Source organism: Schistocerca serialis, chromosome 9, assembly GCF_023864345.2.
Source record: "Schistocerca serialis cubense isolate TAMUIC-IGC-003099 chromosome 9, iqSchSeri2.2, whole genome shotgun sequence".
NCBI lineage: Eukaryota > Metazoa > Arthropoda > Insecta > Orthoptera > Acrididae > Schistocerca > Schistocerca serialis.
Window position 1 is genome coordinate 482,563,265 of NC_064646.1, and position 26,502 is coordinate 482,589,766.

The 26,502-nt window shown below is 44.3% G+C and overlaps 1 protein-coding gene across 1 annotated transcript in view; it reads left to right on the plus strand.

Moving 5' to 3' along the window:
* The window catches only part of LOC126419727 (T-box transcription factor TBX18-like), a 246,923-nt gene that overhangs the window by 133,085 nt on the left and 87,336 nt on the right, over positions 1 to 26,502 (plus strand). The window contains exons 4-5 of the mRNA XM_050086906.1: positions 13,404 to 13,543; positions 20,051 to 20,064. Coding sequence (XP_049942863.1) covers positions 13,404 to 13,543; positions 20,051 to 20,064 — 154 coding nt within the window. The remainder of the gene's footprint in view (positions 1 to 13,403; positions 13,544 to 20,050; positions 20,065 to 26,502) is intronic.

Here is a 26,502-nt window from a genome sequence, read left to right on the forward strand (position 1 = left end):
TGGAGGGTAAAAATCGTAGAGGGAGACCAAGAGATGAATACACTAAGCAGATTCAGAAGGATGTAGGTTGCAGTAGGTACTGGGAGATGAAGAAGCTTGCACAGGATAGAGTAGCATGGAGAGCTGCATCAAACCAGTCTCAGGACTGAAGACCACAACAACAACAACAACGTATTTACCTTAGAGATTGGACATCGTGAGTTGATCAGTAGTAGCTGACCCAAGCAACTCCAGCATGCTGGAAGTTCGCAGATGCTGAGTTCATGTTAATGGAGAAAGCTTCGAAAACGACAAAGATACCATTATCAACACATCACTGAGTTTGAACGAGATCTTGTAATAGGGCCACGAGAAGCTGGAGGTTTCTTCTGTGATACTGTAGAAATACTGGGCAGGAATGTAGCCACTGTACATGGTTGCTAGCAGCGGTGAACACCAGACTGTATGGTCGCAAGAAGATCTAGCTCCGGACGCCACGTGACACTACCGAGAGGGAAGACCATCGTGTTCTGCGTATGGCTGTGGCGCACCGTACTGCGTCTGAGCACCAGATGGCACCACAGTGACACAACGAAGTGTTACAAATCGGTTACTTCAAGGACAGCTTCGAGACAGACGCAATGTAACGTGCATCCCACTACCTCCAAACCATCGCCTTTGCAACATCAGTGGTAAGCCAGTGATGGTTGTTTGTTGGTTAGGAGGAGGCCAGTTGAGGATCTGATACCAACCTGTCTACGTGCTAGGCATACTGGACCAACACCGGAATTATGTTCTGGGGTGCGATTTCGTATGACACTCTCGTGGTTACCCCACGAACCCTGACTGCAAATTTGTACGTCAGTCTGGTGATTCGACCTGTTGCGCTGCTATTCATGATCAGAATTTCAGGGATTGTTTTTTCCAACAGGATAACGCTCGCCCACATACCGCTGTTATAACTCAACACGCTCTACAGAGTGTCGACATGTTGCCTTGGTCTGCTCCATGACCACATCCGTCTCCAATCGAGCATATACGGGACATCATCGGACGACAACTCCAGTGTCATCGAGCATTAACTGTCCCTGTATTGACCTACCAAGTACAACAGCCATGTCGAAATTGCAATGGCTTATCTCGCGCTTGTATCAACCTGTGATCTTGCAGTGATAATCATTTAAAATGTATTCCCGAAATTTCATTACTACAAATTAATTATTTTTTGTTGTTGAGTTTTTTTTTTTTCGTCATTGCATGACAAGTGCGAATCTACCCACACCAGATTTCTAACCCCATTGTATTTACCCACATCCTCTCGAATAATCATCCTTAATTCAGCATGCTATTCTATCATGTTCGTATTACTATCTGCTTGAAATTACGAGTACTCGCTTGAAAAGTTTGTCTTCTCTTTGACGCTTGCTTTGTTCCATTTGAGATTTTTTTTTATTTTACCCCTTTCAGTTGTCCAACCTTAGTTAAACACTTACCCATTTCATCTGCGTGTATGTAACACTGCTACAAGTTATGCTACCATAAGACGTCGCGGTTATCGTTACTACAGAGTATTATAAGTGCATTCCCAAAACACGATTGTACAAGGCTATACAGTTTTCTAGTATATATGAAACTTTGTGCCGAATCGGGACTCGAACCCGCATCTCCTGCTTTTCGTGAGCGGTCGACTTAATCGCATCGGCGATCCAAGCAAGCCACCAGGGCCGTACGAAAATGAAAGAAGATTGTGTTTAACATCCCGTCGACATCAAGGTCATTGGACCACAAGCTCAGATTGTGTCAACGATAGGGAAGGAAACTGGCCATGTCCTTTACAATAGACCCGTCCCGGCATTTGCCTGGATCGATTTAGGGAAACTACAGGAAACCTAAATCTGGATGGCCGGACTGGGGTTTGAGCAGTCGTCCTCCCGAATGCGAGTCCAGTGTGCTAACTATTATGCCATCTCACTCGATAGCTTCTGTATGTGCTAGTGTCTACGTCCCAAAATGCTCGCATACAAATCGTACGATTCCCGTGGTGGGAGAGACGTTGTTTTGCTCGTCAGATTGCCTTGCTTTGTCATGACATACTGTAGGGCAGTGTCTCTGTTTTACAGTGCCTGTATAGTTCGACGCTGTGACGCTGCTGACGATTGACGGGGCCGTATTAAACCTTGACACGCATTCGCTAATTGTGAATACCATTGTACAGCGTCTGTATGATTTACTAGTAACATATGAAGATTTGTGTCGGACCGGGACTCGAACCCTTACATCCCACTTTACTCGAGCATGCATGTCCGAAGCGGCGTTGCATCGAACTATGCAGGCACTGTAGGAACAGACACTGCTCTACTGTATTATCTTCACTGGCTGGTCTGTTGCGTGTCATCAGATCAAATTTTAATCCTTATAGTTTAGTCTTTACCATTTCTAGGTGCACAAAATGTCTTGTGTTTGCAATGTCTGCATATTCTGGAATATTCGATGACTGTGTAAAAAGCAGCAATTTCCGTTCAGGAGGTAGTTCTACTATGTTGGTGTCTGTAATAAAGGTGCTTTCAGTGTTAAGTGATGTACTTTAAGGACGATCTCCTTTCGGGTTTAGAGTTGATTGTTGCTACGATGTGACACTGTTTGTTGGAGACGCCATGTACTTCAAAACTCCTGTATCATTGAGGCTCCAATTAGGCGACGTAAAAACCGTCGCCCACACGGGCAGAACCTACAATACATTTAGTGTATCGTACACGAGTTTCATATGTTCAGTAAGCCAATCGATTTCGAAACAGCAAAAAGTCAGCTGCACATCAGCGATCCATCAGGGTTTTCCGGAGACGCTCGTCAGAACTCGAAGGAATAAGGGAAAACATTCCACCGAGTCGCCAATTAAAACAGGTAGGATGATGTGTTTCGCAAATATGTACTTTTCCCTGCACGGTACATTCCATCAGTGGCTCGAGATCAGAAAATAGAAGCTCGATAGCTGGAACAAATTCATAGTCGAACTGGAAAAAAATTTTGGTGACAATCTGCAGCAAGTCTGGTTACTGGAAGAACAATTGAACAACAGAGCCAAACGTCATGGGGAAACGATACAGTCTTAATCAAAGAGTATTTTGGCCCTGTGGCACATTGTGGATCCAGATATGACGCAAGCTGACAAAATTTCAAACTTGATTAAAGGAATCTCAGAAGACATGGACCTGGCTCTTCTGGTAAAGGAAGTCACATCGAAAGAACAATTCTCGAAGAAGTGTGAGAGCATCGAGTCGGACGAAAGAGTCATCACCGACTTCCGAATGTGGTCCCTTTGGCAGTTGTACAATACAACCACAACCTCGCATCTGTCATATGCCAGGTTCTAAGGGAAAGGATGTAGCAGCAAATGGCAACCTGAATTATCAGATCGATTACACAAGAAATAGCAGTTGTCAGTGTTGGCCCCATACGTCAGGAGGGAATAGTGAATGTTAAAGAAGAGGTGTATCGATCTTTAGCGCCAGGAATGATGACTTGACCAACTCCGACTTATACCACAGTCATCAGACGACAATCCAGCATCCTGCCAAAGCAGGTACATCCAACTGCGCTACGCCAAGTATAACGCACCATAAAATAGCAGACACTGCAAGGTCAGTTGACAACACGCTGATCTGTTTCCTATGTGGACACCCTTGACACGTTGAACGTTATTTCAGAGAAAGAAGGTTAACCACCATAACAGTTATGTTAACGCCAGTTAACAGCAAATCAGTATAGACGACCTGTGGGACGAAACCGATCGCCGTACCCTACATGAGGTCTCTCCCAAACACGCAGTAACCGATTCCCTTCGCCTCACACAGGTACCACCTGTTTGCCTAGCTGCCGAATAAAGCGAAACTAACCGGCGTGACCAGCCAAGGAGGTGAGGCCGTCACAGATGAAAATCCTCCATGAACGACACTCGTCGATATGTCAGGAAACCCCATCGATCTCATTATCGACGCCCAACCGGGCAGGGCTCTGGACAACTTGGCTTCATTTCTGTAATGTCGAATACTTACCGTCGTCAGCTAAAGAAGACTATGTTCCGTACTACAATAGCAGCTGTGCTGAAGGTCGTAAATTGGAAATACATACAGTCGGCGTAATATATATTGCAAGAATAACTATCAATAGCAGAACACAGGCACTGCTAATTAGTCATTTTAACGCAGGAATCACAAGTAGCCACAAAAGGGGAAGATCTTAGCTCCAGACTGACGAAACTGTTCTGACAACAACACATAATAAAGATTGTTCCTCAACAAGACTAGTTCCAGTCCTCAGTCTACATTGTGAAGGCTTTTTCGTTGCGAATTTTGGCCTTTTCAGATTAATCACGTTTTTTGTTCCATCAGACAGACGGCGTGATACGTCTGTAAGGAAACATACTTTTTTGCGCTATGGTGCGCGGAACATTTTCTCGGTTATCTCGTCATTCTGGAAGGTAAAACGGATCAACACAAATACGAGTTCTCTTCAAAATATTCCGGAACATTCGTAATTTCGCCCAAATTTGGAACGAAACGAGGTTTGTATCCCTGCACACGCATTTGTTTAGTGTGTAACTGCCGGAAGCTTCATTGTTTTATGTCTGTTAGTTACTACTCAATGCTGCATTGAGAAGTATTTTGTGTTGCAAATTTGACAATTTCGAGATGGCAGAGGTAGACGAGCAACTCGGCCGCTTTAAATTTTGCGTGAAACTCAAGAAACTCTTACAGAGACACACCACACGATGCAGGAAGCCTACTGTAATGAATGCTTAAGCCATACTCTATGTTACGAATGGTTCACACAGTTTAAAAATGTCCGGATGAAGTTAAAGTTGACTCTCAGTCAGGGCACCCTTCGACGTCATGTCAGGAACGTCAACGAAATTGTGCGTGCCAATCGAAGACCTACTGTCCAAGAGATTTCAGTTGGCTTGTGTCATGAAATCCTGACACAGCATCTTGGAATGCAATGTGTTGCCACCAAGTCCGTCCCACCACTCATGAGTCTAAACCAGAAACGCCTTCACATTGCAGTCTGTGAAGAGCTTTTGATCGCACAAATGAGAAGGATATGGCCCTTAAGAGAATAATAACTCGTGGTGAGACATGAGTCTATGGTTATGATAGTATTGCAACATAGCAATACTGGTGCACACTGCATTGTTGCCAGATGTATCCAAGATGATGTCATCCAAAACAGTGGCATGTAGACTTGGCAACAGTGCATGACGTCATCCAAGATGGCGGCTATGACGTCATTCAATGTGACGGATTTTGGTGGGAAGTTTGTATTTTGGTGGGAAGAAGGTCACCTCCACTAACCTAACTCCCTCTCCTCCCTAACTGAGGTTAGTTCAAGTGTCCTTTCTTTCAAGTAATTTTCTTAGCTTGGTAGCGAAAACCGAAGTGACCTTTCTTTACTGACAAAATTCAAAGTTGATGTCAGTTCCTAGGAAGAGGTGGCGGTCGGGTGACTTAGGTTAGTGGAGGTAGGCCAAGTGACCTATCTTCCCACGATATTCTTAGCTTGGTAGAGAAACGATGTGAACAGCACATAGCATTGCACAGTTGGAGGTGAGCTGCCAGCAGTGGTGGATGTGGGATGTGGGGAGAGGGATGGCAGAATTTTGAGAGCGAACGATCTGGACGTGTGTCCATCAGAAAGAGTAAATTTGTAATATTGGATATCATGAACTTATATATATATATATATATATATATATATATATATGATGACTTTTGAACATTATTAAGGTAAATACATTGTTTGTTCTCTACCAAAATCTTTCATTTGCTAACTATGCTCATCAGTAGTTAGTACCTTCAGTAGTTAGAATCTTTTATTTAGCTGGCAGTATTGGCGCTTGCTGTATTGCAGTAGTTCGAGTAACAAACATTTTTGTGAGTTAAGTGATTCATGAAAGGTATAGGTTATTGTTGGTCTGGGCCATTCTTTTATAGGGATTATTGAAAGTCAGATTGCATTGTGGTAAAAAAAAGAAAAGTATTGTGTGTCAGTTTAGTGAATGTCTGAGTAGGTTCAGTTTTCCTCAGCTGTTTTAAAATCAAATAACGTAAGAGGTTTACCAGCACAGTAATTCATAAATTTTTCTAAGGGGAGGTTTCAGGTGGTGTGATGCATTATCCTGTTGAAATTTGAAGTTCCAGCCATTTTTCTGGGGGCAGGGAGGAGGTTAGATCAGTGAAGGTGACCTTCTTCCCACCAAAATTCAAATTCTTCGCCAAAATCCGTCATCTTGAATGACGTGATGGCCGCCATCTTGGATGACTTCATGCACTGTTGCCAAATCTACACTCCACCATGTTGGATACATCTGGCAACAGTGTAGAGTGGGCCAGATATGCTTTGTTCCAATACTTATGATGTTGAGACGAAGGTCCAGTGTTCAAAATGGGTCAGGAAAGATTCTTGAAGACCAGAGAAAGCTTGTCAGGTCAAGTGAAAGGTCAAAGCCATTCTGATAGTTTTGTGTGACTTTGAAGTATTAGTTCATTACGAATTCGTGCCACAGAGATAAACTGTTAATCGCTGGTTCTATCGGGACGTGTTGCGACACCTATGAGAAAACGTGAGAAGGAAACGGCCTGAAACGTGGCGAGACATTTCATGGCTCCCTGTTGATGCATGACTATTGCACAGAAATGGAAAGCTCTGCGCTGCGTCATCCTCCGCCGTACTGTCCAGACCTGGCCCTCGTGGACTTTTTCTTATTTCCAAAGTTGAAAACTCCGCTGAAAGACGAAGATTTGCAACGACAGACGAGATAAAAGAAAATTCGCAGACAGCGCTTCACGTAACAATACAGCTTCCGGAAGTGGAAACGGCGTTCCGAACGGTGTATCAACTATGGAGAAGGACACCATACACAATAAGTAAAAGACAAGCTTAGAAAAATTTGTGGTCAGAGTTCCAGAATTTTTTGAACTGACGCCGTATGCATCTATCCTTGGGGACCATGTCCAGCCCTACATGCAGTTTGTTTATCCTCGGCCCGATTGCATCCACGAGCGGGACAATGCAACGTGTCACACAGCTCACAGTGTGCGGGCATAGTTCGAAGAGCACCAGGATGAGTTCGCCGTACTCCCCTGCCCACCAAGCTCCCTGGATTTAAACAAAATCGAGAATCTCTGGGACCACCTCCATCGGGCTGTTCGCGTCATAGATGCTCAACCGAGAAAAGTAGGGCAGCTGGTCACGGCTCAGGAGCCAGCTTCGCTCCACATGCCTGTCGGTACCTTTCAGAACCTCACTGACTCTCTTCCTGCACGTCCTGCAGCGGTCCTCGCTGTAAAAAGTTGTTACTCATTTGACAAGTGGTCACCTTAATGTGACAGGACGGAGTATCACTTGGGAGGTTACGGCATATCAGGGTACGGTTGTGCTGAAAGATGGTAAAGATTTACTAGCTGCCGGCCAGATTGGCCGAGTGGTTCTAGGCGCTACAGTCTGGAATCGCGCGACCATTACGGTCGCAGGTTCGAATCCAGCCTCGGGCATGGATGTGTGTGATGTCCTTAAGTTAGGTTTAAATAGCTCTATGTTCTAGGGGACCGATGACCTCAGAAGTTAAGTCCCATAGTGCTCAGAGCCATTTGAACCATTTACTAGCTCCTAGGTAATGTTGTAGTGCTCTGTGAGTGTCAGCAAGATGAACCTGGTCCGTGCCGTCCTCCAAGGTAATACTTAGTTTGCGCTCCCACATAACGCCGCGGATGTAAACGCGTTCTCCCGCTGGGTTGTGGTTACGTCAGTCAGGCGACGGAGTAAATTTAGCAGACAGGTTTCCCAACAGCTACTCTAAGCGCCGCGCTGATAGGGCGAGAAAGTGCTCCCGTGTTGATATTCCATTCATTGTGCCGCGGCCTTCGGGGTTTTCCTTTAGCCCCTCACTCTGTCCGCTCCGTGCGGTGGTGACCCACAGGGATACCGGTACAAGGCGGCCAGCCTGCGCACGCGGACGTACCTTCGCGTGGACTATGTTGTTCCTGACTGGAGTCTGCGTCTCGGGTTGCGTAACCGTTTAATGTAGGCGGCGGTGAGCTAGTAATTGCACCAGAACATTGAACAATCACTTTCTCATAAACTTTTTTACCATTTTGTTTATAATTTTTCTCAAATACTACGTAACTAATAAACAGTAATTCAGTCCAACTTGTTGCTTCCAAATGTAAACGGATTCACCGTTACAGTTAAATTACAGCATGTGCCTTTCTGTAAAGGTATTAATAGGCGAAATTTATGATTTATTCAGACAAAAAGCTACGATAGCATCTGATGAAACAAAATTGTTACACCAAATAAAATGTCGTGTGACTAGGGCCTCCCGTTGGGTAGACCGTTCGTCGGGTGCAAGTCTTTACATTTGACACCACTTCGGCAACTTGCAACTCGATGGGGATGAAATGACGATGATTAGGGCAACACAACACAGCCCCTCAGGGCAGAAAATCTTCGACCCAGTCGGGAATTGAACCTGGGCCCTTAGGATTGACATTCTGTCGCACTGACCACTCAGCTACGGGGGCCGGACATGGTTACATTTAAAGTGCAAAAACGTAAACGACTTAAGAAACATTTTTACTGTAGTTTTCAATTTTAAATCTTTTTTCTCCTCGCTGGTATAAAATATCTCAAATCTGATTCTTTGCATGATACCCATGAGCAAGAATAATGTAACCTCAAAATTTCATTTCCTTCTGGAAGACGGTTTTGAGGCTAGGTACCGTAGATAAGCAAAACTGCAAGTTGCCTAAAGCAGCATTTAAAGACGTACGTACAAAATTCACATTATATTAAAAGAGACAGTCTTAAACATGCCACATCCATAGTGCTTTGCAGCAGTTTGTTTTTTCTTCGTTGCTCCTGCTTTTTCTGTTTACTGTGCCTCATTATATTGTTTCTGAGTATCTCCATGCACCTGTCTTCAGAAATTTTTATACACACAACCTCGAGATTTTGTTGCAATGCATAACTCATTAAAATACACAGAACCCGCTTACTGAAAACATTAAATTCAGCTAGAGTACTATCACAGATCTAACTTACAGCTTGAAGTACACCGAGAACCAGCAAAGTGAACGGTGACAACAGTGCAAGAAACAGTTCACCGTATAACTTTGAACAAATAACATTGCGATCATAATGCCTACTACCAGCACAGTATAAAACGTTGTCGTTTTCTGTTTGTTACTGTGCGGCTGATCCCGGCGGAGCTTCGAGTCCTCCCTCGGGCATGGGTGTGTGTGTTTGTCCTTAGGATAATTTAAGTTGAGTAGTGTGTAAGCTTAGGGACTGATGACCTTAGCAGTTAAGTCCCATAAGATATCACACACATTTGAACATCTGTTTGTTACACAGTGGAAAACTGTATAGCCTCTAAAATATACATATATATGATGTTGTCTCATTTAAGTAAGCATTACGGAGAGAGGGAAATTTACTGCCGTGTATAAATCAAAGAGATGATGATGATGATGATGAGGCAGATGTGGAAATACAGTATATAACTTTTTTGATGTTGTGTGTACAAATGTGTACTAAAAATTAACGATGAGGTAGTACAGTAGATGAGGCAGATGTGGATATGGTTCAAATGGCTCTGAGCACTGTGGGATTTAACTTCTGAGGTCATTAGTCCACTAGAACTTAGAACTACTTAAACCCAACTAACCTAAGGACGTCACACACATCCATGTCCGAGGCAGGATTCGAACCTGCGACCGTAGTGGTCGCACGATTCCAGACTGTAGCGCCTAGAACCGCTCGACCAGAGATGTGGATATATCTGACTCCCATTACCTTGTATACTGTTAGGTGGACAGAATGATGGTCAATGGACAATGACGGTCAATCGATTGCTGGTGTGTTCGCTATAAAGGTAGAGTTCTGACTGATGCGTCTTTGGCATAAATATTGTGCGGTTTGTGCCGTTCTTGGCGCTTCACTTTCGCGCAGTACACTGGCACAATAGTATCGTCTCAATGATACTGAATTGACGAGAGCTGCTTTAGTGAAAATCGCTTGGTATCGTATCAGTCGTTGCCCGAGAGCCTTTTAACATTTTTAAATTACTTTTAAATGCAAAACCATTACTTGATCATTCGGCAACGGATTATGTGTTAACATCGCGGAGCACGGAGCTACATTGCCTAACTACCACTTGTAACAGTGTGTCAGTTGCCTGCGCAAGCTGCGGTTTGTCAAAGATCACCCGTCTCCTCCGACATTCGTAACATTATTTTTATAAATTTTCTATTCAGAAACTTCTTTTTAATAAATAATACTGGAAATATGGAGAGTCAGTATTATTAAGAACTCCAGTATGGTCAGCTTGCGTTTTTAATAAGTCGTTTATTAATCATTAACATTATCTGTTATGTATACTGCCATTAGTTTTGTACCGAAATTAATACCGTGTGCTTTAACTCAAGGACAGAGTCTCCTAATGACTGAAAGTCTCCCATACACTGCGTCCACGTGTGCTGACCACCCGTCACGGGGAGTGGGTATCCAGCATGTTGTATTACTAAAGGGACACTGTTACTCAGCTCATAACAGCCAGTCACAGTAGAAGGTTGTCTCCCTAAAGCCTCCAAGGAGCAACAAGTATCTGATTTTTAGTGTTTTATATAATTTTGAATGCTGTCATCATATGCACATTGAGAGGTATGTAAAGGGTCAAACGCAGTAAGGTAAGTATCACAATTAGAAACTGTGTATATATCTTGAGGCAGTGTAACTCAGCGCACAAATTACCAGACTATTTTCGTCCAGTATTTGAGGATGAGAGCACTTTGCGACTTGCAGCAAACTTTACACATAATTTAGGACTTTTAGGAATCTTTTTCATATTTTATCTCTTTCATTACTCAATGGGTGAGTAGTTCGAAACGAACAGAAGTAACGTAATGGAGTATTGAGTGTTCGGCTACAAATGTTTTACATGCTTAGTACCAAATGTTTTACACATCAGCTCATTTGTGAAGTAATCAGTGGTCTGAAGATGTTTTATACACGGGAGTTTCATTGTTTAAAAAATGAGAGATGGGGGCGAGTTGCTGGGTTTGTAATTGTTTTATGTTTATGGTATGTGAAATTTTATATTTATGGTACGTGAGCTTCAGTACTCAAAGATTAATATTCCAAAGCAGTTCAATGCAGTTCTAAACAATTCTTGAGAAAGTCGACTTTGAAGTTTTGTCTTTAATACCATAAAGTGAGGTCGACCTCTTTCGGGAGGGAATGTGAGTTTCTGCTAAAATATTCCCTTCCACGCGGGGACCCATTTCCTGGCTCACGCAAGTTTTTAACAAAGGTGCACGTTCTGTAGGGATCTCGGTGAAGTGATAATACAAGAGATAAAAAATTCAGTTATGCTCGAGAATGGTAATCCCGAGATCATTGGTTCGTGTCTCGCCTCGACCTTTTTTCCTTTCTCCCCCATTAAGTCCGAATACGAGCATTATTTAAGCATAAAGTTCATGAAATATGTGCTAAAGAAGACATATTTAATTGTTATTGTTACGGAAACTGCTAGTATGGTTATTTCTAATTACATTACTGACCATTAAAATTGCTACACCACGAAGATGACGTGCTATAACCGCCAAATTAATCGACAGGAGGAAGATACTGTGATATGCGATATGCAAATGATTAGCTTTTCAGAGCATTCGCACAAGGTTGGCGCCGGTGGCGACACCTACAACTTGCTGACATGAGGAAAGTTTCCAATCGATTTCTCACACACGAACAGCAGTTGACCGGCGTTGCCTGGTGAAACGTTGCTGTGATGCCTCGTGTAAGGAGGAGAAATGCGTACCATCACGTTTCCGACTTTGATAAAGGTCGGATTGTAGCCTATCGCGATTGCGGTTTATCGTATCACTACATTGCTGCTAACGTTGGTCGAGATCCAATGACTGTTAGCAGAATATGGAATCGATGGGTTCAGGAGGGTAATACGGAACGCCGTGCTGGATCCCAACGGCCTCATATTACTAGCAGTCGACATGACAGGCATCTTATCCGCATGGCTTTAACGGATCGTGCAGCCACGTTTCGATCCCTGAGTCAACAGGTGGTGACGTTTGCAAGACAACAACCATCTGCACTAACAGTTCCATGACGTTTGCAGCAGCATGGACTATCAGCTCGGAGACCACGGCTGCGGTTACCCTGGACGCTGCATCACAGACAGGAGCGCCTGCGATGGTGTACTCAACGCCGAACCTAAGTGCACGAATGGAAAAGCGTCATTTTTTCGGATGAATCCAGGCTCTGTTTATAGCATCATGATGGTCGCATCCGTGTTTGGCGACATCGCGGTGAACGGGAATTGGAAGCGTGTATTCGTCATCGCCATAATGGCGTATCACCTGGCGTGATGGTATGGGGTGCCATTGGTAATACGTCTCGGTCCCCTCTTGTTCTCATTGACGGCACTTTGAACAGTGGACGCTACATTTCAGATTTGTTACGAGCCGAGGCTCTACCCTTAATTCGATGCCTGCGAAACCCTACATTTCAGCAGGATAATGCACGACCGCATGTTGCAGCTCCTGTTCGGGCCTTTCTGGCCTGCACATTCTCCAGATCTCTCACCAATTGAGAACGTCTGGTCAGTGGTGGCCGAGCAACTGGCTCGTCACACTACGCCAGTCACTACATTTGATGAACTGTGGTATTGTGTTGAAGCTGCAGGGCCAGCTGTACCTGTACACGCCAGCGAATGTCTGTTTGACTTAGTGCCCAGGCGTATCAAGGCCGTTATTACGGCGAGAAGTGGTTGTTTTGGGTACTGATTTCTCAGGATCTATGCACCCAAATTGCGTGAAAATGTAATCGCATGTCAGTTGTACTATAATGTGTTTGTCCAATGAATAGCCGTTTATCACCTGCATTTCTTCTTAGTGTAGCAATTTTAATGGCCAGCAGTGTATGTATTGTTTTCACTGAAAATATAAATTCGTAATTTCGCAAAATATTTTTCAAAAAGATTGTGTAAAGTTAAAAGAATCAAAAATTTATTATTTTTCATCCTTATGTACTGTACGCTTCATGGAAATACTCATGGAACATCCACCTTTATTTAAGAATTTACTACAACCGTTAGCCTAACGCAAGCCGCCAAGATGGGAAGCGCAGATTATCCTACAGAGAGACAAGGTCGTTGAGAAGAACGACCTTACATTAGGATATTAAAAGACGGTCAGAGAAGCTGCATTTCGTTGAGAATTTCTTAGACTTGCTTCGACTGCTTTAGAAGTTCGATATTTTTCTGTACTTCGCATACTGTAGACGTAAAAAAATACGAAACTGCGACAGCCGCTCTCGAGACGAGGTGAAGGCGACGAGGTGTCGGCCTGTTGCAGCTCGCAGTGGATGGTGGCGGGCTCCGGGGACCCCCCGCTGGCGCACAACGTGTACGTGCACCCCGACTCGCCGGCCACCGGCCAGCTCTGGATGGCGCAGGGCGTCGTCGCCTTCGACAAGCTCAAGCTCACCAACAACCGCCGGCCGCTCGTCCGAGGGCAGGTCAGTCACTCAGTCACTCAGCCACTCAGCCACTCTCACAGCCGAGCGCTGCCGAGCGTCCAGCTCGTGGTAGCGAACCTGCTGACCCCGCGAGGCGAGCTCCAGACCTCGCCAGGGCGGCAGTTCTGTTCCAGAAAGAGAGACGGGAGGCGGAGGCAGCTAACAAGAGCGGAGCGCTGGCTCACACTTCTGTACGTCGATGCCCTGCTTTCACAAGCAGTGAATCTACACAGACACTTTTGTTTGACACTTATTCACTATCAAATAACATTGATTCACAATCAAATGACTCCACACTAGAGTTGGGTAGTTCGCGAACGAACGGGTGCAGAGGAACGGTTCACCAAGATGAACGAAAGGACCGTGGAACGAATTCCAAGGAACGATCGGTTCATAGTTCACTTCGGTCGCGGCGGTCTACTTATAGTTCCCGGGAACGAGAAACGATCGGTTCATGGTTCACTTCGCTCGCGGCAGTCTACTTATAGTTCCCGGGAACGAGGAACGATCGGTTCATAGTTCACTAGTTCACTTCGGTCGCGGCGGTCACTTCGGCAGTTCTCGTTCCAGCCGCCGTCGCGTGTTCGTCTCAGTCGCGGTCTCCCTCGGCCGCACTCGTCGTTCTTCGCATGACCACCTGTCTCAGTTCCACTACCGACTGCTCCTAGTTAGTTCAGTATCCAGTTGTTCGTTTCGTTCACCGCGCTCAACCAGTTTACATGTGTTCCAAACTTGGGTCTGGCTATCCAGCATCCATGACCGGTAATCAAAAAGTTCAAATGGCTCTGAGCACTATGGGGCTTAACTGCTGTGGTCAGCAGTCCCCTAGAACTTAGAACTACTTAAACCTAACTAACCTAAGGACATCACACACATCCATGCCCCAGGCAGGATTCGAACCTGCGACCGTAGCGGTCACGCGGCCCAGACTGAAGCGCCTAGAAACGCACGGCCACTCCGGCCGGCCTTAATCAAAAAGTATTTTATAGTTACGTAAATTACGTAAAAATCACGTTGTATGTAATAGGTACGTCTTTTCAGGTAACAAAAGGGCATATCAGCTCACTTCATTATATTGATTAACAGCATGAGACATACTTATAACAAGACAAGTTTTTTTTGTTATTCATATTTTTTTTTTGGTTTCATCGACTTGATTTAGCAACTAACTTTCAATAATTTGCTAAATTTTTAGTGTAAGAAAATTCATATAAAACGATTTTCGTGTATCTTTCATATACAAAACATTACATTTAGGAAGGCTGTAATTATTTTTAAGTTTGGTTGTTTCCAATTTGCATTACCTGCTAGTTTGGTTTCTTTGAAAAAAAAAAAGTGGGTTCTGGGTCATTTTGGTTCAGTAGCAAACGCGGTGCCTCTCCATTTGACATAGATTGCCATAAAATCGTATTTACTTATTATCACAAAAAACATTTGTTCTGAAGGAGCTTTCAAACCAAAAACTTTATTACTGCGAACTTAATTATTATTATTATTGCTGCTTAACTTTAATAATGCAACATAAAAACCTAATTTTTACTAGGCGTGTGACGCACGTATGATGAGAAAACCACATTTTATTTTATGCTTCCATAAAGTCTACTTCGCCTTGGAACTCACAGACAATGTGAAGTATATATAGGGTCTAAACGATTATTGTTTACAACGTAGCGTAGCTATGTAGTGGAAGTCGAAACGAAGAATTTTATACAAGACACTTGTGGTCTATTAAGTTGGGAAACAGCCAGCAACAGGTTTCGAAGACTACATGTGCTATAGCCAATGCGCGTCGCGTGAGATATTCATGTTCTCTTCTCCAGCTCTCTACTCATCATCATCGATTGTTTCGCCATTGTTGCTTGCATTAGCTTGTTATTTCTTCACTGCCTAATTATTGCATGTTTGTCTGTTGTATCTGCTCGTAACGGGCAACACATCCTCCGTAATTGGCGAGCAGTCTGTACTCGTGGCCGGTTTTCCGTGCGCCACCTTATATTATTTCCCTGCGATCAGACACAGTTAGACCGCAATAGACCGGTGATGCTGTATTGTAACATATCACCTCGGACTACAAGTCCATTAAAAAAAAAAAAAAAAAAAAAAAAAAGCCACACAACGCTACAGTTGGCTAAACGAGAGGTTCTGCAGAATCACAGAAATTACTTCTAAAAGTGTGTAAGAATTCTGTAATGAATAAAAACTCTATACTCCAGGGGGGAGGCAAGTGCCCCCTCTTGGTGCCCTCCATCATTCAGTCACCTACACTACTAGTTTTCAGTTTTTCTTAAGAACCATATACCAAGCACAAATGAACGGTGAACGAGTAAAAATGAACGGTTCCCAAAAAAGAACGATCAGCAGTGAACTAGTTCCCAAGGATGAACGAGTTTGCCCATCTCTACTCCACACTTTGTCTGAATAAACAGCTACTCATTTTACTTCCATCATGCTTCATTTTCTTAAAAATTTGCTTTTGCAAATTATCATGTTCGCACGTAACGACTCGCTCATTCTCTCAATTTGAAAACCAATTTCCACGGACGAAATTTTTCTCGGAGGTTCCTTGCTAGCCTTGACGACCAGTTCTGTCAGACAAGAGCTATAGTACGATTGTTTCAAAAAGGACTTAACAAAAAAATTCATATAAATTTATTGAAAGAAGATATAGAGCTGTGTTTAGTGTTACTTTGCAGGGAAATACATCAAGTTTCTTTACCTTAAACTAAGCATATTATATGTGGCTTCCGTTGGTTATTCTGCACACATCCCATCGGATGCCAATTTCTTCAGCCGGCCAGAGTGGCCGAGCGGGTTCTAGGCGCTACAGTCTGGAACTGCGAGACCGCTACGGTCGCAGGTTCAAATCCTGCCCCGGGCATGGACGTGTGTGATGTCCTTGGGTTAGTTAGGTTTAAGTAGTTCTAAGTTCTAGGGGACCGATTGTAATTTTTCTCCATTTGACTTGTGTGTGTTATTGACTATCCTGACATGTAGAACCAGATGTAATACCTGCGTGCATTTTGTATTCTCTGAACTGGTTTACAAAAACATACTGTCATGCAAAGCCAACTGTAATATTCTTATACTATACTGTTAATAATAAGCAATGTGACAAACAGAAATATAATTACCTATCCGGACAGCAAAACAACAAAAACAAGTGTGATATGGTTCAAACGGCTCTGAGCACTATGGGACTTAACTTCTAAGGTCATCAGTCTCCTAGAACTTAGTACTACTTATACCTAACTAACCTAAGGACATCATACACATCCATGCCCGAGTCAGGATTCGAACCTGCGACCGTAGCGGTCGCGCGGTACCAGACTCTAGCACCTTGAACCGCTCGGCTACCCCGGCCGGCCAAGTGTAATAACCGTGTGTGTTAACCTAAGGAATAAGCATCAGACTTTAACTCGTTTCTTCAAGTAACTCATTAGATCAGAGGTGTGGCAAATAACAGTAGTTAGACCACTATTCTGCATCGATAACAATGTATGTGGTTGATGGTACACTATTATTCGCCAGTCTAATTAGTCACTCGTAATGAAGCTCAATATGAGAGCTGAAAAGATCGCAACTCCCTACTTACCAAACAGACTTCACTTTAGATTTAGATAAAAGATGATTCAGCAATACAAGAAAAGTTTAGCCGCTCGAAACAAAACTACAGCACCCAATTGCTTAAGCAAACAAACTGATTTCATGAAAGCAATAGTAAATTTGGACAGGGGTGGTTTCTACATCAACATATTTGGTACTCAACATTTCATTGATTCACTATAAACTGTACTCGTTACTACTTATCACCATTAGTCATCAACTTAGTATTTCCTTTCATTGATACATAATGTGAAAGCAGCAAACAATTTATCTAATGTGGTCTCCGAATCTGGAATAACCTTACGTAATCATTTTAACACAGAAAATAATAGCAATGTTAGTTATGAAATTCTCAGTTATTCTTTCCATCAATTATTTCACTGATTAATCACTGATTTGCCAACAGTATATTAAAGATTTCACAGTCTTGGCTGAATACAGGTCACTCGGAATTTTCATGTACCAGGTTAGGATCCTGCTTGATTTATGAGCGGGATAAATTAGCAGGTGGACACAATTGTTAATTTGGATGATGTTTATTATTGTTAAAGCACATTTCAACTTCCTGGCTCACACTATAATACACAGCTAAAATGTCGTACCCTGTAAGCTGTGCTCATCGACGGAGGCGTTGGTGGCAACAACTGCATTAATATTAGAACGGCCAGGACCAGTTATCCATGCCGGACTTATTTCCTCTTCATAGCCATGATCCATTTTATATTCAATAGCCCGTTTTTCTCCCAATACCAATCCGTGATAAACTGCAGTTTCCAACCGAGGCAAGAAGCAACTATATGGCGCACCCCACACTATGTTGGCGCTGTACGTGCTGCCTCTAAGATCACTGGCCACCGACTGACTTTGTTCGCGCCCGTCAAAGCGCGCCACTCGTTTCCGCTCCCATCTTTTCCTACGCTTACACAGCTTTCCGTTCCTGACGGAACTACTCCATCTTTTATACTACACATATCTTATACAGCCCTAAGTGAGTGCCAGTAACTAGTACATACATAATTACATTATAGCACCTTTTTACATTTAATAATTATAATAAATAGATATCTTTACAATATTTTAAAGTAAACATTACACCCTTTTTCTTAATATATACATTCGTTTTAATCTTATCAAAGAGTTTCAGTATCGATTTCGCTTCAAACAAGATGTCTCTACTTCTGCTTTAACAGTTTCAATAAAATATTTACAAATTTTTTTTAAAAAAATATGAGCAATAATGTCACATGGTGACCTCAGCAGTTGTCCCATAGCGCTCAGAGCCATTTCAACCATTTCAACCAATTTCTTCCCATACTCGCTGTAGCATTGCACGTGTAACTTGTTCAGTGGTGGCGTAAATTCTTGCTCTGAGTTCAGGTAGAGAAGCCGGCACAGGAGGTATAAACACGATATCCTTGATGAACCCCCATCAAAATAAATCGAATGGGGTCAGGTCGGAAGAACGTGGGGGCCATGAAATTTGCGAAGCACGGTCAATCCATTGATGTGTAAAGCGGTCACTGAGAAAATCTCGGACGTCAGCCTGGTAGTGGGGTGGTGCACCAGCTCGCATGAAGTAAACATTTCGTTCTTGGTCATCCTCACCTACCTGTGGTATCAAATATTGTTGTAACATATCCGGGTACACTAACCCGTTGATGGTTGTCTCACGGAAAAAAAGTGGAGCTGTACGCTTTGTTCTTGCTCAATGCACAAAAAACCTTCAGTTTAGGGCTATCACAAACATGGTGCAATGGTTGGTGTGGGTTTTCACTGCCCCAAATCCTAAAGTGTGTTAACGTTGCCACTTAGTGACAAGTCGACTCGTCAGAAAAGATGATTTATCCAAGAAATGTTCATCCTCGTGTAATCGATTTAACATATCCGCACAGAAGTTCTTGCGAGCAATTTTATCAATGTCTTTTATTGCTTGTACGATCGTCAATCTGAACTGTTTCTCAACACACGCCAAACAGTCATCTGCGCGATTTGCAGTTCGCGAGATGCACGCCGGGTCGATTTGGCAGGGCTGTTGACAAAGTTTGTCTCACTCGCTCAATGACGTCGTCAGATGTGCCTGGACGACCTGTTGATTTCCCATGTCTTACCGAGCGCCGTGTTTCTACAAAACATTTATGCCACTCATAAACTGTGGGCCTACTAGGAGGATCTTTAGCGTACTTGCTACGGAAATTACGCCGAACTGTTGTCGCTGACTTCGATTGTTCAAACCAAAACACAAAGCTTGCACGCTCGGGTCCCGTGAAGACACCCATCTTTAATGCAACTGCCGTTAGCGCTCCTTAGGGTGCGATTCGGCACTAGCGGACTACACGAGATAAAACTTGATGTATTTCCCTACAAATTGACACTGCAATCACCTCTGTAAGTACTATGAATTATTTTATATGAATTTTGGAATTTCTAAAGTCCTTTTTGAAACACCCTGTATAGGGTGGACAGAACAAAAATTACCTGTGCAACAATCCTCCACTTATAGTGAGCCTTCTGAAATGTCAGTATCGCCAGTGTATCAGTTCAGGATGGTATAAGAGCCGCACAACGACTGTCCATCCTTTTCCATCAGAGTTTTGCGCACATAAAGACAATCCGTCCGTAGACTACATTAGTGAGTCGTCGTGTAGGATTCTTTCTACCCGTTTTGCCGAAAGGCTGTCGAAATTTATCTTCCTCAAAGAAGCAGCGCCGTCGGGTTCTCTATTCTAAGTGATAAGCGGGAAGCTGATCTATTCGTAACAACGTTCATAGGGATGCCATTATAATATATTTATTTACTAAACACTGTAAACCGAAAATATCGACACAATTATGCTATTAACGGAAAACTAACAATTTCCTGAGAGAGGGGTCTTAACGACAGAACTAGATGGGAACGTATCCTATCGGCGACTGACGACTATGGCGCATAGTCTTTATCTCGTACTTGTGATATTTCGAAGGCGTTATTACATTTTCGTTAGCTTAAACATTACTGACTTATGATCGATTCCTAGCGTTGTAATATTGTTATGAGAAAGTGCTTATGACCTATAGGCTCCTCCTGATGTCTGTATTGGAAAAAGCGACTTTAACTAGCACATACAGGTATTTAGCAGGGTTAGTTGCTTCGCTCCAGAAGAACTACGCTTTCCCTACATACCATGCTGCTGACGTAACGGGCGTTCTCATGTCTATTTACAGCGCCTCACATCAGTGTCCACTGGCAACGCTATATGCTCCACAGGCTGCTTCCGCCAGCACGGGAACTGAAATCTTACTTCCGACTGTGTCAGTTCTGCAGTACCGCTTTACTCGCTGAATGCGATACAAAATTATAAAACAGAAAATAAGGAAATAAAACATGGCTTCAACAGAAGAGGTACCTTATATCGGAAAATGTAAGCTGCATTGTCTATCTTACATTGAATGATCATCATCCACGCTCGGGTTGACAGTCTGAAGGCGCATGAAGTATTTTCCGGGCAAGTTTATTTTGCCTACGGTTTAATTCCTATGTTTTCTTCTGTCGCAAAGCAGCATATGCGAGGGAATGGCATGTGGACAATAACATTCCTGAAATGGACTGGTCCGCACAGAGTGACGTCCTGAACCCAATGGAACACCTTTGGAACTAGTTAAAACGTCGACTTTGCCCCAGACCACTATAACCAAGATCACTACCTTCTCTAATATCGGCTCTTGAGAAAAAATGGCTGCCATTCATCCACAGATATTCAGACAACTCACTGAAAGTGTGTCCAGCAGAGTTCAAGCCGTCATAAAAGTGAAGGATGGACACACCCTACAGGCACTACGCAAAATAATAAGAATGCTTGTACTTACTTGGGAATGTTTCATTAATAAGGGATTGGAGCCCCCTCCCTTTGCCTGTAATACAGCTGCGATTCTTCTTGGAATACTGGCATATAATGATTGTATAGTCTCCAGTCGAATGTTACGCCACTCTTTGTCAGAACCTCTTCTAACCCCTGTAGTGACGAGGGAGGCGAAAATCTGCTCCGGAGTCTGCGCTCCAATACCTCCCACAAGTGTTCGATAATGTCCGACTACTGTGCTGGCCAGGGAAGACACTGCAGTTCAGCTGCATGTTCCTCATACCACGATTGTACTGTCCTGGCTGTCTGAATGGGTGCGTTATCGTCCTGAATATGGCATCATTGTCGGGGAACAGCATTTGACTCATGTGGTGAAACTGATCACCTAAAATGTTCGCATAATCGTTGGCTGTAACACGGCCTTTGAGAGTAATTATGGGGCCAGGAGAGTACCATGACATGGCTGCCCACATCATCGCACTTCCATCCCCATGTTTAAACGTTGGAATCGTGCAGTCATAATTTCAGGCTTCTTTTGGCGTTTTCCAGACGTAAACCCGACCCGAAGTTGGAAATAGATGACTCGTCAGAGCATATGACGTGTTTCCACTGATCAGCCGTCCAGGTTGTATGCTCCTGACACCTTGTATTACAACTCTTTGCTTTGGCTGACGTCACTAATGCTTCAAGTTAGCAGCTCGTCCATGAATATTCGCTTTATGGAGTTCTCGGCAGACAGTGTCGATAGATATGGGGCCTCGAAGACGGCTATTGAGATCTGCAGTCACTTTAGCCGCCGTAGTTTTGTGTTGTTTTGACATAATTCGTGTTAGCGTTCGACGATCTCTGTCATTTGGTTTTGATTTGCTCCCACTATTTCCTTTACACCATGATGTCTTTCCATGTTTTGTGTAGGCTGTCATGACTCGTAAAACAGTTTCTGTTGAAACATTCAATAAGTTGGCTGTCTTGGTTCTGATGCTCCAGTTAATCTGGCCCCAACAATGTGCCCTCTTTAGAACTCTGTTAGGTCTTTCATTGCATGTCGACCTCAGGCGCTGAATGCAAATACAAAGTGTGCACTACTCGTAAACAACCTGCACCTATGCCTAGTACGTACTGAACACCCACAGTCCAGCGCGACACGTACCTTACCGGCGTTGTTCGCCGTCAAACACAAGCATGCCATTACTATCACTGTTCGCATCATTTTGCCCACACCCTGTATATTAACGTCCTCTAATAGGTGTATAGCTACTTTTAATCAAATAGTGTATGAGGAAGGCAATTGTCACGCTAATCAAGTATCACTTCGGTACCTAGGGACATCCCGCACATCCATACCCGAGGCAGGATTCGAACCTGCGACCGTAGCGGTCGCGCGGTTCCAGACTGTAACGCCTAGAACCGCTCGACCACCCCGGCCGGCAATCCTGCATGAGTAGCACCTATTAGACGGAGGGGGTCCGACAGCCGATCAGTTCCATTCATTCCACCACGAAAGAGGTACACGGCTCATGTTGTCTGTAGTTAAGGCATGCCTAAACGGTCAATACCGCGGTTCGATCGCATCCAGGCTGTTACTTTGTGCCAGGAATGACTCTCAACAAGGGAAGTGTCCAGGCATCTCAGAGTGAACCAAAGAGATGTTGTTCGGACATGGGGGAGATACAGAGAGACAGTAACTGTCGATGACATGCCTCGCTCAGGCCACCCAAGGGCTACTACTGCAGTGGATGACCGCTGCCTACGAATTATGGCTCGGAGGAAGCCTGACAGCAACGCCACCATGTTGAATAATGCTTTTCGTGCAGCCACAGAGCCACAGGACGTCGTGTTACGACTCAAACTGTGCGCAGTAGTCTGCATGATGCGCAACTTCACTCCCGACGTCCATGGCGAGTTTCATCTTCGCTACCATGACACCATGCGGCGCGCTACAGATGGCCCCAACGACATGCCGAATGGACCGCTCAGGATTGTCATCACGTTTTCTTCACCGATGGGTGTCACATATGCCTTCAACCAGACAATCGTCGGAGACGTGTTTGGAGGCAACCCGGTCAGGCTGAACGCCTTAGACACAGTGTGCAGCGAGTGCAGCGAGGTGGAGGTTCCCTGTTTTTTTGGGGTGACATTATGTGAGGCCGACGCATGCCGTTCGTGGTCATGGAAAGCGCCGTAATGGCTGTACGATACGTGAATGCCACCAGCATATTGGCGAGGCTAGAGCGGCCAGCATGTTCTCCAGGCATGAACCCTATCGAACATGCCTGGGATAGATTGAAAAGTGCTGTTTATGGACGATGTGACCCACCAAGCACTCTGAGCGGTCTACGCCGAATCGCCGTTGAGAAGTGGGACAATCTGGACCAACAGTGTCTTGATGAACTTCTGGATAGTATGCCACGACGAATACAGGCATCCACCAAAGCAAGAGGACTTGCTGCTGGGTATTAGAGGCACCGGTGTGATCAGCTGTCTGGACCACCACCTCTGAAGGACTCGCTGTATGGGGGTACAACATGCAATGTGTGGTTTTTCATGAGCAATAAAAAGGGCGGAAATGATGTTTATATTGATCTCTATTCCAATTTTCTGAACAGGTTCCTGAACTCTCGGAGCCGAGCTGATTCAAAACGTTTTTTGATGTGTGTATATGAGTAATAAAACTGTCAACTGCTTACTAAAAAGATAACATGTTCATATTGTTGATGAACTATATTTCTTGCAGCTGAAAGACTTCCTCGTAGTTTCAGGCGTCAACCACAGCGCAGCCGGCTGGGGTGGCCGAGCGGTTCTAGGCGCTACATTCTGGAACCGCTACGGTCGCAAGTTCAAATCCTGCCTTGGGCATGGATGTGTGTGATGTTCTTAGGTTAGTTAGCATTAAATAGTTAAGTCCCATAATGCTCAGAGCCATTTGAACCACAGCGCGCAGTGCGAGCTCAAAGTTGATTCAGGAGCAACAACCGGGCTAAGTAGTTGTTAATATACAGAAGAAAGGATATAATATCGTGGCAGTGTTCAGTCCTCCGAAGTAGGACGCTTCGCAACAATATGGACCCTGCAGCGCGATTGGTAAGAGACAAGAAAAGGATGAAAACAGTGCAAGAAGGTTTATTTTATTCGTGGAATATCTAGATGTTTACAACAGATCTGAGGAGTGTAGTAACGGGACCTGGACTTGATTGTCTCAGTAAAAATTTCCGTTTTTTGTGTATCTATAAAATACTTTTAGAAACAAGACTAGTAATTAGAAGTGTATTCTTCGCTTTCTTTACCAGACTATCGGTGTCTAGATCACAATACAAGTACTTCTTGAGAATCGCACAGAGAGTAGTGCTTAGAAGGCAACGCTCTGTTTTGATATCTAAAAAGAGGGCACAGAAGGCAGTGTTAACGGCGTGGTGCCCAGTTCACATTGATTAGGGAAAAAGCACAAAGTACATCAATAAGTTGCGAAAACTTTAGATTAATTAATACACACACAGAAGCTTTTGTTGCCACAGTGGTGGTGCATAAAAATATAGTAAGAGCTGCAAGACACCACTGGGCTAGGCTTAAACATATAAGGTGCCTTTGATCTGGATCGATTGAAACTGTTGTATGCACAGATCGCCTACCTCTCCCCCGCCCCCCCCCCCCCCCCCCCCCCTCCTCCACGACTCAGATGTATTTATTGAATTGTGCGCAAAGGAAACGGAAGGAGGAGAGGTTTCGCTAACAAGTGAGTCGAGAGTGTGGTTCTTTCTCAGGATAATAGTACTCATGGGGAACTAGGGGCTGCAATCTATAAATACCGAAATCTAAACGCGGCAGCTGAGACTATCATTTATTACAAAGTATTCCGTAGGACGAACAGTACGTGAATAAACAATGTAATAATTAGCTCTCTTCCACATTGAAGATGATTAGAAATCATATCCTTCGTGTAGTTACACAGTAGTCAGGATCTGAGCGGCAAAGCCCGCTACGACGGACCGAACAGTCTGGTAACCAACTTACGACGTCAGTCAAATTAGGTACACGGTTATCTTCAGACTTGATGACTGCGTCGTTCAGGTGGCCAAAAAAATATTTTTCAGACACACCGCCGCTCGGGATTGACACGAAAATTCCTTTACACCGCATGTCTACTAGCAGGTGCAAGAGCAGCGGCGTAGACCGCCTACAAGCGCCTAGGTCTCTCGCCACAGTTTCTCTCCTTACAGGTACATTACCAAAGTGCTCAGAAAGTACTGTTGGCTGGCAGTCAGGGCGTTGCGGAAGTGGAAGTACTGAGAGGCGCTTTGCGTAAAAACCAAACGTACCCTTTGCTGATTCGGTTTACGTTCAAATTTCGTCGAATGGTTTTGAACGGTCCCCAGTGGTTGCACCGTATACAGCAGAGCAAAAACGGTAGTCGCATTACAGTCCAAAGGGCTGCGATTATGTGTAATGGGTTTTCACACACACGTCGTCCTTAGAGTACGGTCGAATCACTCGGAAGGAACGTTGTCATCCATGTCGAACGCTGCCCAGAACCTCGTCCTGTTGCTTATCGCACCGCTAAACGTGTGGGAATCAAGCCGAAGGAAAGGGCTATTTTCATTGACTGCCTCTACACCACCCCATTGCCCGTTATTGTGACGATTCTGAGCTGCGGTGTGCCTGAGATGTTTTCCTCGAGCACCCATAAAAAAACCACTTGATTTCAACTTAGGATGTCGCAGTTCTGAGCTACATCAAAGTTGCGTTGAAAGAAGGGGTCAAACGTGGGTAAGAAGGGGAGTGACGATCCTCCCTTCTTGTGGTACGTCCGTGGTGGCGTTGGGCAGAACTGTGGAGGAATTTGGCGCCAGCATGACATCTACTTCTGACCTGGGGCCTTTTTCTTTCGCATGTATCGACACTTTACAGTTTGAAGCGTCCCCGAGCAGGGCGAAACGGTTTTGCGCCAATACAGAACAATACGACATTGCAGTGCGTGAATGGCCGAAGGAACAGGCACTGCGGCGACTACAGCCGTGATGAAATACATGATGTGCCTTCGCAATTGCGAATGTGGACAGCCATCAACTGTATAATGGAATGACGACAATGTAAATTTGCGCGGGACCGGGCGGGACACGAACCCGGATTCCCCGCCTAACGCGGGCGGTCGCCTTACCATTTGGCTATCCGAGCACGACTCACGGCTAGCCCAATTTTCCACCTGTCGTCAAACATTTGTCTTCAACCTGTACTCGTACATCCACTATGCATGTTCCCGTAGAGAGGAGACATTTTACTTGTATGTCGCTTTCCCGGTGAGGGCGGATAAGTACGATATTGGATTGCCTGTGTTATTCCCAACTGCTTGCTGTCCGAAGGACCATCGCACCGTATTCCTGAGCAATATAGGCACTGCAGTATCGTATTTATCCACCGACACCGGGCAAGTTACTTTCAAGTAAAAGGTCTCACCTATACGGGTACGGTAATATACAGGGTGGTCCATTGATAGTGACCGGGC